Source organism: Corythoichthys intestinalis, chromosome 10, assembly GCF_030265065.1.
Source record: "Corythoichthys intestinalis isolate RoL2023-P3 chromosome 10, ASM3026506v1, whole genome shotgun sequence".
NCBI lineage: Eukaryota > Metazoa > Chordata > Actinopteri > Syngnathiformes > Syngnathidae > Corythoichthys > Corythoichthys intestinalis.
The window spans coordinates 49,604,931-49,616,528 of NC_080404.1; the positions used below are offsets into that span (position 1 = coordinate 49,604,931).

General features: G+C 36.5%; 2 protein-coding genes across 3 annotated transcripts; one reads left to right on the plus strand and one right to left on the minus strand.

Annotated features, from left to right (window-relative positions):
• Positions 1–3,238: 3,238 nt before the first annotated feature.
• On the minus strand, positions 3,239–6,153 carry hint1 (histidine triad nucleotide binding protein 1). The gene is made up of 3 exons (XM_057848487.1): positions 5,991–6,153; positions 3,562–3,666; positions 3,239–3,481 (listed from the first exon to the last, which is right to left on the minus strand). Exons 1-3 carry the CDS (start codon positions 6,099–6,101, stop codon positions 3,317–3,319), a joined length of 381 nt encoding a protein of 126 aa, XP_057704470.1. The 5' UTR covers positions 6,102–6,153; the 3' UTR covers positions 3,239–3,316.
• A 73-nt stretch (positions 6,154–6,226) lies between these two features.
• lyrm7 (LYR motif containing 7) lies at positions 6,227–11,497 on the plus strand. Of its 2 annotated transcripts, none has more exons than XM_057848488.1 (5): positions 6,227–6,271; positions 6,836–6,908; positions 8,502–8,572; positions 8,662–8,743; positions 8,824–11,497. In XM_057848488.1, exons 1-5 carry the CDS (start codon positions 6,254–6,256, stop codon positions 8,892–8,894), a joined length of 315 nt encoding a protein of 104 aa, XP_057704471.1. In that variant the 5' UTR covers positions 6,227–6,253; the 3' UTR covers positions 8,895–11,497. The 2 variants fall into 2 exon arrangements, with proteins under 2 accessions (XP_057704471.1, XP_057704472.1); XM_057848489.1 differs by lacking the exon at positions 6,227–6,271 and adding an exon at positions 6,297–6,358.
• Positions 11,498–11,598: the final 101 nt, after the last annotated feature.

Consider the following 11,598-nt stretch of genomic DNA (forward strand, 5'->3'; position numbering starts at 1 on the left):
AACTTTTTCCTGTGAGGAACACATTTCCCTTCTCTGATGAGGGGCCGGGGTCAGTTTGCCACAGCAAAGGTGTGACGATTGCAAGAGTGCCTAAATGTAACAATTTATTGTTTTTCAGAAAGCCACAATCAAATAATCCTTTCTGGATTCTTCACGGAACAAAAGTAAATAAAATAAAAATAATAATAATAACAATATAACACAATATAGTATATAGGGCTGTCAAAATTATCGTGTTAACGGGCGGTAATTAATTTTTCTTAAATTAATCACGTTAAAATATTTGACGCATTAAGCACACATGCCCCACTCAAACATTAAAATGACAGCACAGTGTCATGTGCACTTGTTACTTGTGTTTTTGGGTGTTTTGTCGCCCTCTGCTGGCGCTTGGGTGCGACTGATTTTATGGGTTTCAGCACCATTGTGTAATTATTGACATCAACAATGGTGAGTTACTAGTTAATTTTTTGATTGAAAGTTTTACAAATTTTAATAAAAGGAAAACATTAAGAGGGGTTTTTCTATAACTTGTATTAACATTTATCTTTTAAGAATTACAAGTCTTTCTGTCCATGGATCGCTTTAACAGTTTATAATGTTATTGCTATCTTGTTGATTTATTGTTATGATAAACAAATACAGTACTTATGTACTGTATGTTGAATATATATATCCGTCTTCTGTCTTATCTTTCCATTCCAACAATTTACAGAAAAATATGGCATATTTTATAGATGGTTTGAATTGCGATTAATTACGATTAATTCATTTTTTAGCTGTGATTAACTCGATTAAAATCTTTAATCGTTCGACAGCCCTAATAATAAATTATAATATAATATAATAAATAATAATAACACTATTAATAATATAATAAATAATAATAATAATAAGACAATTAAATCGATAATAACCAAATAACCCTCTCTGGGTTCTTCACAGAAAAAAAGCCAGGAAATAAATAACACTATTGAGGGAAAAAAAATATCTATATATATATTTTTTTGTTGTTGTTGTTCAAAGGGACAGACCAAATGTGGAGGTGGGCCGTATCCGGCCCGTGGGCCGTAGTTTGGGGACCCCTGCCTTAGACGGTCATTTGCTTTGCTTAGCCAAAACCACCCGAGGACCGAAAAGGCAAGATGGATATACGTAAATTTTTTCAAACCTACGCTTTCAAAAGCGACAACAACTACTGAGCAAGAACCAAAGATTGAAAATGTGGACCATGAAACGCCAGAGACCACCGTCAACATGGTGAGCGGAGTTTCAATTTGCCCCACTAAAGATGCTAATTGTACAACAGAGCCACCACCGATGTCTTGCCAATGTAGTTACCCCCGTCAAAAATTGTGTTCCTGGCCGTGGGAGCGCACACGCACACATTAGTTATGAGTTATGTTGACTTAAACAATTAATTGAAGCCAGAACAGAACCACAGTTATATATTTTGGAGATCAATGTTTACTAAAGTGGAGAAACTTGACACTCAGTGATACATGCTACATGGAGTTTTTAGATCGAAACAAGCTAAGTACGCAATAATATTTCGTTAAGTCATGGCGTCTTTAATTGTTATTTCTTGCTCTCACCCCCAGATAGGGTTTCGCTGTTTAATTTTTTTTTTTTTTAAATGCCCTCCTGTTCAAAATTTTTCTTCCCCCAGAAAATTGAGATTTGAAGCTTTCCAATGATGTATCACACATGCATATGGGACAATTTTGAAAGTTGACCAAATTGGGGGTCTCAGAGCGGAACTTCAAATCACTTGAGTGTTTTTCGCCATATCAATATTAGAAAATACAAATTAACCAATAATACGCCGCGAGAAGGCAGAGACACCTAGGGAAATGATATTTTTCAGACACCGTCAACTGGCTATGAAAAGCAATCATTTTGTATTTTACACTCTTTAGTACAAGCACAACAAAACTATTACCCTAATTTTCGTACTATAAGGCGCACCTGACTATAAGCCGCCACCCACCAAATTGGACACAAAAACGGCATTTGTTCATAGATAAGCCGCACTGGACTATAAGCCGCAGCTGTCCTCACTGTATTATGGGATATTTACACCAAAAGATATTAACCAATAATACTTTATTTGAAAGCGGCATCATATGATTGTAAGACCATAATGAACCACCATGAAGCTTCAATTTGGCCACCTGCTCTCAACACTGTTGTTGTCCAACATGCCTCCTAGCATGCATTGCAGCGCTACAGATGCAAATAACAATCAAAATTCATGTTCTGTGCTAATTATTTCTTCGGTTACTCTTCCAGTTATTTAATTAATTGTAAGTTATGGTATTTGGTAACCCTTTATTTGACAGTGGCGCCATAAGACCATCATTGGACAATCATAATTATGACATGACACTGTCATGAGCATTATTAAATGCTTATATTAGTCGTCATTTAGTGTTATCCGGAAAATTATCTCACTTTTGAATGGATGCAAATGTTCCGAGGACATAAATGGAGTTGGTGACATGATTTGTTGGATGACATCTGTCATATACATTAATGCTCATGATAGTGTCACGTCATAACTATGACTGTTTTATGGCAGTCTTATGATGCCTCTGTTAAACAAAGTGTTACTTATTGACACAATAAATCAACAGATAAGCCGCAGGCTTCAAAATGACGGAAAAATGTTGCGGCTTATAGTCCGAAAATTACAGTATTTTCTGGAAAATTATAAGTTTAATAACGAAACAGAAATTTCAGGTTACGGGAGGCAAAAATACAGTAAAGGCTGCTACTTGCAGCCCCCAAAGTTTACTGAACATAACATACTTAGAGCTGTTCTGCCATACTGGCATCCAATTGGCTAAGAGGGACCTCTACTGTATGTGTATATGTGTATCCCAGCGTCCTCTTCATTCGGCCCTTGGGCCATGAGGTGTCCTGACAGCTTTATGTATTAACTTTTATTCTCTGTTTTTTACATCATGCACAACTCTCTTTTTATGTTTATTGTGCAAAAATCTAATTGTAACATTTGTTTCATGTTTTGACGCATTTTAATGCTTTTGAAAAGATTTATGTCTGAATTTTATGGTATTTACATGGAAAACGTGTCTCTACTTAAGGATTTTTCAGTTCCAGAACCAATTCATTTCGTAAGTAGAGGTACCACTGTACTTAGTTTTTGAAAAGTGGTAGGGCCCTCCTGGGAACCGAGCCTGATTTATTCTAAATAAAGAGCAACACTCCCTGCAAGTGGATCACATTTTATTACCACTATTGAACAGCCACATTTAGTTTGACTTCATCCACAGAAAGTGACATTTATCAGAGCTTAGCCAGGGGGCCATTTCATGCCGCGACCCCCTAAGACGTGGATGTGGATGTGGTAGACCGACTGGCCGCCGTCGGGCCCGTCATTGATGACGATCCTATAGCCTTTGTTTAGGCCCGCCTGCTGGGCACACTTCTTGGCCACGATCAGCAAGTGGCCCAGTAGCTGCGACGGGGAGAGTTTAAGTGGTCATAAAAAGCACAAAATAATTTCACGTTCCGTATATACATAATATTAAACCTTACTTCGGCGTCACCATCCTCTGCTTTGGAAAGCTGGACAATGGGCTTCTTGGGGACCACCAGGATGTGAGTGGGCGCTTGGGGGGAAATATCAGGGAAGGCCACACACTAAACAGACAAAAGGAAATGTACTATTACTCACAATTGTTATGGTGCGTTTCCTAATCACCAATCAGTGTTTGGCACTAAAGTAAACCCTTATAGAGTAAGTGACATTTTTTGGTAATTCAAAAAATTTTGGGGGGTAATGTAGGCCACTTTTTTTTTTGTGATTAATTATTACTATATTTTGTAATAATATATTTCTTAAATTACTAACATTATAAATTAAATGTTAATTAAAAAAAATAAAAATGACTAATTTGTTATTGCCGTCAATAACACAAACATCATCGCTTTGAATTAACTGCCTGCCATTGACAATGATGGATGTCCAATCGATTTAAACTGGGAGGAATGGCTATCAATGCTGATGTTTCAGTCCAACTGACGGCGTTTGACGTCCAATTTGGACTGAATGGCAGCCAATGAAAACTGAAAATATGAATTACATTTTGTGTACATTTATATTTTGACAAAAAAAAGAAACTGAAAATTAAAAAATTAAAAAAAAAACATTTTATGGAAAGTACTAAAATGTTTAGAAAATGAGATTGAATTAAAAATACAAACAAAAGTACAAAACGACATACTTTAAACAGAAGGAATCTTTTTTATCATACTTTAATTATTCATTGTAGGGCTACAGCTATCAATTATTTTAGTAGTTAATTAATGAATGAACTCGTTAGTTGAAATAATCGAGTAATCGGATAAGGAAAATAAAATAATAATAAAAAAATACCTGATTTGAGCCTTAATCGGTATAAAAAATAAATAAATAAATGAGGATCTAAGTACAACAAAAGAACAATTGTCTAATTTACAAAGCAAAAGTCCGCTAGCTTAAATGCTATAAAATGCTAACTTTTTTTTTTTTCAATAATGCTCTTATCAAATGGTTCAAACACTGACGGTGTTTGACGTCCAATTTGGACTGAATGGCAGCCAATGACTAGCTTAAAATATGAATTACATTTTGTGTTCATTTATATTTTGATAAAAAAAAGAAACTGAAAATTAAAAAAAAAAAATAAAAAAATTCATGGAAAGTCCTAAAATGTTTAGAAAATGAGATTGAATTAAAAATACAAAAAAATTACAAAACGACATAATTTAAACAGAAGGAATCTTTTATTTTATCATACTTTAATTATTCATTGTAGGGGCTGCAGCTATCAATTATCTTAGTAGTTAATTAATGAATGAACTCGTTAGTTCAAATAATCGAGTAATCGGATAAGGAAAATATATATATATATTTTTTTTTAAACCTGAATTGAGCCTTAATCGGTATAAATAAATAAATAAATAAATGAGGATCTAAGTACAACAAAAGAACAATTGGCTAATTTACACAGCAAAAGTCCGCTAGCTTAAATGCTATAAAATGCTAACTTTTTTTAAATTATTTTTTTTACAATGCTCTTATCAAATGGTTCAAACACATATTCCCACAAAAAAACGGCTAAATACCTATAAACTAAACTATGAATGCATTAAAAAAAAAAGTCTCAAACGAAATATTTGCTTATGTTGGTATTAACAGGGAGCAGCTGGATTCAGCCATGTGAAATGAGTTATGTCATAATTATATTCACTGTTGCCACTAGAGGGCAGTGTATCCACCCAAATCAATAAAACTAAATGCAAACAAGTTCAAAACAAACCATGACAACGCCACTTTAATTAAACAAATACTCGAAGCAAAATTTCATTTTCCTTTTTCGATTTGAATTACTCGTGTTAATTGATTAATTGTTGCAGCACTAATTCATATTAAAAAAAAAAAAAAAAATTGGAGACGAAAATAAACAGATATCTGAAAAAGTGTTCTTTTTTGGGACAAATTTAAACATAAAGAGTGACAGTCGTGTATAAAAGTACCAACATCATGCATTATAATTATTACGTGATGAATGAACCTAAAACAAAATAAATACACTTGGTTGCCATAGATGTCCAATTTAGAGAAATAGATTAAAGCGCCTCGGTGTCCCTCGTGAGGATAAACGGAATAGACGTATATGGATTAGATTTAATAATAATAAATATTGCAGCCATATTTAATGTCACTTGGCCAAAGAACACTTGCAGGAAATGTTTTTGACTCATTGACTTTATTTCAGCATTATGAATCTAAATCCAAAATTTAAAACTGAAATATAACCCATTATTACAATCACATTTCGACCAATACTCTACTTTATTAGTCGATATCATTTTAATTTTAATGCTTATGCACGAAGCTAAAAATTAGCACTCTTTTCTTAAACCCCAATACCGTAAATATGCGGTGAATGCATGTTGAAGGGCGTTGAATGAAAGCTTACCCGATCGTCCTCGTAGAGAAATGTTGCAGGGATTTCTTTACGAATGATTTTGCCAAAAATTGTGTCTCCGCCAGCTTTGGCCACTTGAGCTTTCGCTGTTTCGTCAGCCATATTTGCGCAGAAGCACGTTGACAGAGAGGCGGGGTCCAGTAGTTAGCAGCAAGGCGACAGCTGATTGGCTTACGGCAAAGTTTTCACAACGGTTGCTGATTGGTCAATGGTCGTTCCATGCGGAAGTTAGCAACAATAAAAACAAAATCAAGATGGGTACCCGCGTGAAGGTGAGCTGCAAACAAGCTTGATTGCAATTTTACTATTTTATGTTCTACCTGATTCAAAATTATATCTCTATGTAATTTAACATTCCGGTGCGTTGCATATAGGTCACTAAAGCGGACAGCTGTTAAAAAATAACTTTCTCTTGAATGGTTTACCACTACTGGGAAATCTCATAATTTGTCAATCCTTCTATAATGGAAGAAACTCATATGTCTGATGATATACAGTAACATTTAAGGCAGCAGGTTATCTGTGGGGGATATATATATTTTTTTATTTCCAATATGTAGAAATTTATTATTAACCTTGTGTCCTATGAAGTTGACATTATGCTTCAGCCAGTAGTGTATGTTTGGATGCTTTGTGACCTTTCATGCACCCTAGTTGCGATGAACATAGAAATGTTTAAAGATGCAGAGACTAACTAAATAGTTCATGTTTTGTATGCTTTATAATCATATTTTGAGATGTTTTTCATGTCCTGAGAAGAATAAAAACACTTCAGAAATAAATGTTGAACAAGGCATCAGAGGTGAATTCAAATAACACGATTCACATTTTTGCAGGTCCTGAATGTATTTAAATCGCTGCACAGAGCAAGGATGGCTGTGTTCAAAGATGACGAGAGGGCACTGACAGGTCAGTTTGTTTATAGTTAACAGGACAATTACCTGAGTAGAAATAGTGTCGAGTGGAAGTTAAGATACTTTGGTCAAATCAACTGGTAAAAGTAGACATAATTATTCAAATACTTTACTTTTGTAATAAAAATTTAAAAAATGGCTGACTCCAAACATGCAACACACTGTAAATTATATGCAATACATGTAGGCATGTGACCTAATTTTGAAAATTGCTGCCATGCAAGATAATATGAAAGAGGGCACATTTTTGTTTTACTTAGAGTATGTTTTTGGTTGTGATTTATTATTATATCTTGGTATTATTATACCCCTCTTTTGTTATAGTTTGTGTTTTATCTTAAGTGAAATATTTATTGGAATTGAATTGATCTACTTGCATTGTTAGGATATATTGTCACAAGATTAGCGGTCAAATTGGTATATTGTCACTAGATTAGCGGTCAAATTGGTTTAAAAAAAATGAATATCGTATATTGGCAATAAATAACGAGACAGTATATCGCCCAACAAGTTTTTATTGCAACAGGATTACCAATAGCTCTTGAAGGAGAGGAGGAGGAGTACCTTTTCTCGGTTTATTCTAACACACTTAATACAATCAATCAGGGAATAGTATCTTTTCTCGTATTTACCAACCGACACTTGTGCCATATTTTAAGGAAAACAAGCAGAATATAGGGCATAAAAGATACATGACTCCTTCTTAGCCCAACGTGTCCGTCATGCAATTGACTGAGCAAGATTGACACTGACAAGCTCACGTCTGCACTACCAACCGTCACAATCACTTCTCCCGGACAGTCCAGAACAAATGGTGGGACGCCCTGTCCCAACACAAGGAACACTGGAGAACGCCCGATATCCAACTGATAACACGACTAATAAGACACCAAGAGCCCTTTTAACGCTGAGTTGGCAAAATCCACAACCCTCGTTGCCCTGACAACAGTTAGTCCCGAACCCTCCTGTCCAATCCACAAACAGGCAATAATCCCAAACACACCCTTCTTCCTGCCCACGGCCCGCCCTGCGAGAGCTTTGAAAAGACTGAATGTTTAACTAAGCGTTGTCATTTTTCACGGGAACCTTCTGTTGACGTTTGATAGGGTGACCTTGCCTCCGCGCCTGAGTCTGTTTCTGTTTTGCCTCGCTGTCAACCTGAGTAAATTGTCAGCTTGTTTTTTGGTGAGCCTTCTTTAAACCTTTCAAAATGGAGTCAGTGCAAAGGGATAAGACTAAGGTGAACGCGCGGGGTTTGGCCTTTTGGCTGGGATGTCGGGGTCCCGCCGGCCAAGGTCGTTGGAGCTGCGCCAGTGCGGATCCGGCGGTTCGGCTGGTGTGATTCCGGCTGTCTGGCTAAAAGGTCAAATTTCTTCATTCTAAAGGAACTAATTATTGGAAAAGTACTAATTAAATTGAACAAAACCACAACAAAAAACATTGGAGAAAAAAAATACGCATGATAAGTACAAATATATACCTGAAATTTCTACTTACATTTGCACTTCGCCACTTCCTACAACTGTATCAGATCATGTTTTGAATAATATGAGGTAATACAAATGCTCTTCATTTCTTCCTTTTTAAGCCGCAAGATCAAAAATTAATGAGGAGTTCCGTAAAAATAAACAGGAATCATCAGAAGAAAACATTATAGAGGTGAAGTGCTTTGTATTAAAAGCCAAATGTGCAACTACACCTTCACTGGTTGAGTTAGGTGATTGAAAATGTGTGTTTTGTTGTCACAGATGATCAAAATGGGTTCCGACGTGGAAGCAGTCCTACGCACAGGCGTGCTTCAAATGGAGCATGTCGGCGACAAAAAGCTCTGTGAGTTCATATTTCCATTTTGTTTTCACACCAAATAATTTCCATCGTGTTTATGACTGTTTTAATTTGTTCGCTTACAGTGCTTCGACCCAGAGAGGATCTGCTACTAGAAAATGTGCCCTTTTGTGACCAGCCCAGGAAAAAGTCATGATGGCATGCGATTTATTTATTTATTTTCCGCAATTCCCACTGAGTGGGACTTAATTTCACTCATTAAACACAGGAACCTTGATACCATTTACCAGTAGTGGAAAACCTAGACAGGAATGGAAACCAGGCTTTTCATTGTTGTTCATGTTGAAGATATAAAGATCTCAAATCAACTGAATCAATGTTAACCTTTTTACAAAATGCACGTAAAGATCATTTTTATAGTTTCCTGTTACTGCAATGCTTTGGACAGTCAATCACAAACAGCATTTCAAACAAAGTGGATTGGAGTATTCTGTCGAATTTTGGCTTTGGATTGGAGGAAACAGGGTTGACAGTCTTGGCCAAAAGTATTGGCACCCCTGCATTTCCGTCAGATAATGCTAAATTTCTCCCTGAACATGATTGCATTTACAATTGCTTTGGTAGTGAGATATTCATTTATTTTGCCTGCAATGAAAAAACACAAAAGAGAATGAAAAAAAAATTACATCATAATCATTTTAACAAAACTCCAAAAATAGCCAAAAGAATTGGCACCCTCAGCCTAATACTTGGTAGCACAACCTTTAGATAAAATAACTGCGAACAACCGCTTCCGATATCCATCCATGAGTTTCTTACAATGCTCTACTGGAATTTTAGACCATTCTTCTTTGGCCAACTGCTCCAGGTCTTTGAGATTGGAAGGGTGCCTTCTCCAAACTGCTATTTTCAGATATCGCCGCAGGAGTTCTATGGGATTCAGGTCTGGACCCGTTGCTGGCCACTTTAGAAGTCTCCAGTGCTTTCTCTCAAACCATTTTCTAGTGCTTTTTGACGTGTCTTGTGGGTCATTGTACTGCTGGAAGACCCATGACCTCTGAGGGAGACTCAGCTTTCTCACATTGGGCCCTACATTATGCTGAAAAAATTATTGGTAGTCTTCAGACTTCATAATGCCATGCACATGGTCAAGCAGTCCAGTGCTCGAGGTAGCAAACCAACCCCAAAACATCAGGGAACCTCAGCCATGTTTGACTGTGGAGACAGTGTTTTTTTTTTCTGAAGGCCTCGTTTTTCTGTAAAGTCTATGTTGATGCCTTTTCCCAGAAAGCTCTACTTTTGTCTCATCTGACCAGAGAGCATTCTTCCAAAACGTTTTTGGCTTTCTCGGGTAGCTTTTGGCAAACTCCAGCCTGGCTTTTTTATGTCTCCGGGTCAGAAGTGAGGTCTTCCTGGGTGTGCTACCATAGAGTCCCTTTTCATTCAGACGCCGACGGATAGTAAGGGTTGACACGGTTTTATCCTCGGACTGCAAGACAGCTTGAACTTGTTTGGATGTTAGTCGAGTTTCTTTATCCACCAACCGCACAATCTTTCGTTGAAATTTCTCATCAATTTTTCTTTTCCGTCCACATCTATGGAGGTTAGCCACAGTGCAGTGGGCTTTACACTTATTGGCTACACTGCGCACGGTAGACACAGGAACAATCAGGTCTTTGTAGATGGACTTGTAGTCTTGAGATTGCTCATGCTTCCTCACAGTTTTGTTTGTGGGGGCAGTGGGGACACTTTACCTTTATATTGCTCTGCGCCAAGCACTTTAATGGAAACTAACCCATAGTATTGTTGGAACTCCAATCTGAATTTCGTTGTTATCTTGACAATGACAAATAAACTCTGAATCTGAATCTGAATTTTGCTTCTCAAGTCCTCAGGCAATTCTTTGGTCTTCTTCTCTCCATGCTCAATGTGGTACACAAAAGGACACAGGACAGAGGTTGAGTCAACTTCAATCCATTTTAACTGGCTGCAAGTTTGATTTAGTTATTGCCACCACCTGTTAGATGCCACAAGTAGGTAACCGGTGCTGTTAATTACACAAATTATAAAAGCATCACATTATTTCAAAGGGTGCCAATACTTTTGTCTGGCCCATTTTTGGAGGTATTTGTAAAATGATCATGATTTTTTTTTTCCATTATGTTTTGTATTTTGTCATTGCAAGCAAAATAAATGAAAATATTACCACCAAAGCATTTGTAATTGCAATCTTTTCTGGGAAAAATTGAGCATTATCTGACAGAACTACAGGGGTGCCAATACTTGTGGCCAGCACTGTATGTAGGAGTAGATGCAAAATCCACTTCCGTGTCAGCCTTTTGTCTGAAAATTCAACGTCCAGAGACTTCAATCAAATTTTATTTAAATCAAGCTCTAGCAAACAAGACAAGGATTAGGGCCACTGTAAATTGATGAAGAAATTCTGCTGGAAATGTCAGAGGTGCTGGATTTTTTCATGTGTGTAAGGTTTGTTGTATACAGTGAAATAAAAAGAGAAAAGAAAAAAATCTATATTAAAAAAAAATCTGAATCATGGAAAATAAAAATGGTGTCCCCAAGTGACATTTACAAAAAAAAGGGGGGTGCAAAATATTGATGAGAATCAGAGATTGGTGTGAGTGTAACATCACAGAACAGACAGCAAACAGTTCATGGCGTTTATGCTACTTCGAACTTTCAAATTCATTCCAAACCTTTTGTCCTGCTTGCATTTCTGATGTGTTTTAATAAAACTTAACACTGGCGGGGAAAAAAGTTGTCAAAACACACGCAAAAATAATACAAACTTGAATTGGGAAGATTTTAAGTTTTGAAGCACCAAAAAAAAAAAAAAAAAAGATATGACACTGTTGAGCTAAAGAGCACACTTTTGGGCGTCG